This window comes from Atta cephalotes (assembly GCF_000143395.1).
Source record: "Atta cephalotes unplaced genomic scaffold scaffold00050, whole genome shotgun sequence".
Taxonomy (NCBI): domain Eukaryota; kingdom Metazoa; phylum Arthropoda; class Insecta; order Hymenoptera; family Formicidae; genus Atta; species Atta cephalotes.
Window position 1 is genome coordinate 184,109 of NW_012130114.1, and position 5,851 is coordinate 189,959.

Genomic DNA, 5,851 nt, shown 5'->3' on the forward strand with positions numbered 1-5,851 from the left:
TATATATATATATATATAGTGTAGTGTGTGTGTGTGTGTGTGTGTGTGTGTGTGTGTGTGTGTGTGTGTGTGTGTGTGTGTGTGTGTGTGTGTGTGTGTGTGTATGTGTGTGTATGTGTGTGTGTGTGTGTGTGTGTGTGTGATATACAGAGTCTCTGCATACAGTGCTAAAATTGCTACAGCGGCTTCAGCATATGAAAACAAGTCAAAAATGTCTAATATACATATCCGATTCCGAACGGTTTTGGAGTTACAGGATATTGAAGTAAGAAAACATGAATCGTAGTAAATATTGTTTAATATTCGTTTTTTTATTGTTTTGAATCCTGAATCTTTTTCTGATAGACTAAATCTTTCATTTGTTCCCGAAAATGAAAGGAAATACATGTTAAGGATGACTTCTTGTCCAAACGTTTCTCCATGACCATTATCCTCATTGGATTGAAAGAGACCAGTGAAATATCTCGATCTCACACCACTGGATTTTTTTTCTTCGGGGACGAATGAAAGATCTAGTTTATCAGAATGAGATTCAAAATGCAGAATAATTATGATAATTGATACTTAATTAATACATTGCCAATATCATCCGCGAAACTCTAAATATTTGTCAAGTCCAAAACATTATTAATTTATTAATTCTAATATAATAAATCTAATAAATAAATCTAATAAATAAACTAATTACTAGAAAGTCCAAGTCGACGGAGAAATTTTTTAACATTTTTTATAAATCATTATTCAAAAGGAATAACCAACAACACTTATTACGATTCATATTTTCTTACTTCAATATCCTGTAATTCTGAAACCGTTCGGAATCAGTATATGTTTATTAGATATTTTCGACTTGTTTTCATATGCTAAAGTCGCTGTAATAGTTTTGGTACTATATGAGAGACATCTTGTTATATAATATATACATACATATATATTGTACATATATTAGATGTAGTAAAAAGAAATCCATTATTTTTCCATTCAATTTCATGCAAAAATAATGGATTTCTTTTTACTACGCCTAATATATGCATTAGGTGTGGGAAAAAGTTCGTGACGTTTTTCCCGTTAGATAGCAAAAAAATGCCACGAACTTTTTCCCATACCTAATATATATATGTGAACAATTTTAAATTGCCTATTGGCAGCGAGAGTTTATTTGCACGTACTTTTCTCTCGTACTTAACTTACTCGTGTTATTAATAAATTCTACTTACATAATATTATAATTGTTACACGTTCGTTTAAACTGTACTAATTTCGTAACTCCTACATTCGCGCACACAAAGATATATATACATTTATCTACTTAAAATGCGCAATTTGCATACGTAAATTGTGTACACACATGTTATAGATTTAATTTTAATAATTAGATTGTCCAATTTTGTTATGAAACAAAATTAAAAAGGTCTAATTAAAAATATATGTATTTTGTAACAAAAAAGAAATCTCATAAATAACAAAAGAGATTCGGATATACAAAGAAATATATTTTTATTTGATTAAAATATTTAATTAAATATACAATCAACATTTACATTATTATACATGCAAAAATAAAACAGCGATGTTTGTACAATGAATTTCGTAAATAATTAATAAGCGATACAAATTTAATATTCTGACACTGACGATTCAACTGTGTTACGAGTTATCATTCTCACTCTTGTCGCACAAATATATGTATAATGTGAGTTTTTCGTTCATAGAATCTTGTTATTAATATCATTGATCCAAAGATTAGATATATATTAGTATTTTTGTTAGAAAATGTGAGCATCTAAGACACAAATTTGTGTATAATTTCGCGGAAAGAATTCTATCTATAAATCGTTGAACTATTTATTTATTTAATTGTTTGTTTAATTATGTTATTGCATGGCAATGTAAATATTCTGTTATGATATAAATATATAAATACATAAAACATATAAATATATAAATGAACGTTCGATTCCATCTACAACATGTAACTTTACCAACATGTAACTTTAAATTTCAGTGTCAAAGATCTGCCCAAAAACGGGTAAATTATAAATGTAAAGATCTTTGAATGTGGATCGAATTATTACTTAAGAAACGGTCCAGTTATGAATATGATGGTATCACTGTTTCGAACTTAATCGATTACTATTTTATAAAACAAAAATAAAAAATCTGTATGTATAGGTATATTTTATGTATATCTCTTGCACATAGTATATGAAGTTGAGCAAGCAAGAAAAATATCCAACCTTCTTCCCTTTTGTGATAAATCTTTATTATCGATCTCATCAGCTATCTCATTATGTCTCAGTATCCTGGAGACATAATCGGATTGAGTGGATTAGGACTTCGGATAGATGCTCGGAACGCCTAGAACGCCGGCGAGATTTCGTATGCTTTTAGGGAACGCTCTCGCAATGATAAAATGCCGAGGACCGATCAAGGCATCCCCCATTATACCGAGGCGTATGCTGTCCCCATGCCTGTGCAGAGTCATAGACATGTCTAAAAGCATAATACAAGTTTTGATAAACAAACGTGACATAATAAAAGAAAATCGCGCAGATATCGTGCAAAAGCACGAAATACATTAATGACATATATGTATATGTACTGCAATTTCCTTGCGGTGGTCGCCAGTAAACCGCTCCATCTATGCCCTCCACAGGTAAATCTCCATCAACATGCGTTAAACATAGAGAATATGTTTTCGACAGTTGATTTAAAAGTAATTTCAAAACGATGGACGGGACGCAGGAGGAAATTAATCCATAGGATGTTTCCGCTGCCGTGATAGCGTAAATTGCGCTTTGTCGGGATCTGGCGTTCTGCACGTTTCGCTGAATAACCTTGGGGAAACGCGACGCGTTGGAGAGATCTAATAATTATAACTATCTTTTCGCAGTCAAGTCGCGTAAGCATTATGCAATACCTGCAATATTTCAATGAGGTCGTCGTGGAACAATGGCGTTCTGATTGGTAACGTGATACAGAGGATACCTCTAGCTTCGTGATTTCGAAGAAACACTGCTCGCTGACTCACATATTTGACCGTCGCGAATACATCATCCGGAACGTTGACGGCCAAGTGCTTAAAGTATTCTTTCAGGGCATCCACGGTAGCCGTTAAAAGAATCTCCATCTCCGTCGCGCCAGTTATATTAGCCATTTTTCGTATGAGCTCGACGTCCACCTTTTCCGACCAAGCCACTACTTTCCTACCACACGGTGAGATGGTCTGCAATCGATTCGATCGCGGATTCTTCAAAAATACCTCTTCAATTATGATTTTGGGTGCAGTCGCGGCTATCCAACTAATGGATATCATCTCTCGAATTGCTTGAAGCGTCAGAGAAAGATAATACGACAATGTGTACATCAAGGTATCTGCAGGATAACTGCAATATCTATTGTGTCTGTAAAGCGATTGTAAAGCTCGCAATTCTCGAATGAGCAAGAGAGGTGTCTTTAAAAACGATGTAACCATGATGCACCAGGACAGAGCAACGCACGTGTAGAGAATGTCGAGCGGATGAAAAGATTTCGCAATGGAATCATATATCATCCGAGAATTGAAATTCCTCTTGTTCGATTCTCGCCGGACGATCGACAGAAGCTCCAAAAATTTCAATCTTTCCGACTTTCGGAACTGTCTAAAAAAATTACAAAACAATAAAGTTAAATATAATAAAATATAATATTATCGATGTACTTATAATCCTTTTGAATATTCGAATAAAGACTAGCAACAGCAGTCTGTATATTATACTTATTATTAATCTTCTGAAACAAGAGGCAACTCGAGATTATGATATTGTCGCGAGCAATCGAATACCTAGCTAATTCCTTCAGAGTGCAAACAAACACTATCGTCGCGATCTTGACACATTGAAATATTCCTATACGTTTCTTTAGAATCTCCGGCTGCTCTATAGGATCGTTGTTGTAAAGAAAATCATTCCAGTAGTTGCTGAAGCTCTCTCGGAACATTTGTTGGAGACGCGGTAGAGCGGAGAGTTGGACATACAGATTCGTGAAGGGCGAATCGCTCTCTTGACAAGTCCAATTGTCCGTCGAATATTTCAACGGCAAAAAATCCGCCAAAGTTAAATGCTCTTGCCGCAGAAGTAAGTGATGCGCTCGCACGAGACATATCTGACGTTCTTCTCCTTGTACGAACAAGTTGACTACGTGCACTTGCCAAGGCGGTAATTTCTTCGGAAGAAACTTGGATGTGACGTCGCTTATGTAATCCTATGACACAAAGGAATTGCCTATACGTCAAATAGCTGGCTCTGTTCTATGCCAAGTATAAAATAATAATTGAATGAAAAAACGACCTGTATATTGTTCTCGGTAATAGGACGACCTCGATAAGAATATGGTGAATTTGCAAGATGATTGTCCACAGAAAAATAATCGAGTTCTTTCCATACGTATATGCCCCATCGCGTGAAGAGAGCCGATTTAAGGAATTTTTTCGTCGAAGTCAGATGTGTCAAGTGATTTCTCACGTCCTTTACGATCGAACGTCCTTGTATGAGAAGGGTGCATATGCCCTATATGAATGTATCGTTGTGATGATAGATAAACAGTTATACACAGTATACCCAGCAAACGAGAATGGATTGAATTGGATTAAAATGGATTCAAATTTTCAGAAATACGGATTCATGTTGTTGAATGTTAAAATGAATCCTTTTCAATTCCGAATGCATTTTTATAGGAATTGCATAGAGCATATCTCTATGCTTTTCAATCCAAAAATAATATTAGCATTTTCTGAGCATCGTGAATACTACTCAATTCAATATTCTGAATATGAAATGCAGTTTTTCAATCTAATTAAATAAAAAAAGTTTTTATTTAATAATTGATCATAAATGCTACTTAAATTATTTAAAATTATAAGTAGGAAATTTTTCGTTTTAATCCAACTTCCAAGTTTAAAAAAATTGTAACATAAAAATAATTTAGCTATATTCATTTGTTTCTCTTAGAAGATGAATGATCGATATGAACATTCGCAAATTAAGTCGAACAAACCCGAAATATTAAACTATAATATAATATATAATATAATATATGACTATTAATACTATTAATACTATAAAACTATAATATACGAATATTAAACTAATCACGGTGCGCAACATCGGCCAAGCAAGATTAGATTATCCAACACTTACCCAATGTTGTCTCATAGCAAATTGTTTATACTTTATTACATCTGTTAAATGATGATATTTATTAATGATGATTTTATTATATTTATATAATTTTGTTACTAGTTTAGCTAATTGTAATTGAAGTAGAGAATGAATAATACATTTATCAATTGAAGAAGTGTAACAGATATCGTAGATTCATAATCCAGAAGTCCCAATTTCGAATCCCACTAAAATGCGTTTTTTAATACCAATTTCAAGTAGTTAATTTTAGGTATAATTATTATAAATATTTTAGGAATAAAATTTGTAACCCTTAAAGATGAATGTTTTTTTTTTCGAATATTAAACTAGTGTCAGCTTAGATCCAATCCATTTCAATCCATTCAATCCATTTTCATGAATTTAAAGTACGTATTAAAAAAATTTTAATCTATTTTAATCCATTCTCGTTTTCTGAATACATACTACATATAGCGATCTATTAAAATTGGCTCAATCAAAATTCATCGATATTATATGTATATACTTACGGGATTGCGTCCTTGATCCAAGATGCTGCGAATATTCTTCTCCTCCACAACGATGTATCTCGGATGTTTCCATTTGACAAAGCATATCCAACATTTTCTTGTCCATGTCATCACTTAAAAATGCCAAATACACACGTATCACAATAATATAGCCCATGTTAG

At 33.1% G+C, this 5,851-nt stretch overlaps 1 protein-coding gene across 1 annotated transcript in view; it reads right to left on the reverse strand.

The window, feature by feature from the left end:
- Positions 1-2,329: 2,329 nt before the first annotated feature.
- Positions 2,330-5,851, reverse strand: part of LOC105622914 — a 6,679-nt gene continuing 3,157 nt past the window's right edge. The window contains exons 2-7 of the mRNA XM_012204323.1: positions 5,690-5,802; positions 4,329-4,547; positions 3,824-4,242; positions 2,921-3,641; positions 2,603-2,837; positions 2,330-2,493 (exon numbers count right to left, since the gene is read on the reverse strand). Of these exons, the coding sequence (XP_012059713.1) occupies positions 2,330-2,493; positions 2,603-2,837; positions 2,921-3,641; positions 3,824-4,242; positions 4,329-4,547; positions 5,690-5,802 (1,871 nt within the window). The remainder of the gene's footprint in view (positions 2,494-2,602; positions 2,838-2,920; positions 3,642-3,823; positions 4,243-4,328; positions 4,548-5,689; positions 5,803-5,851) is intronic.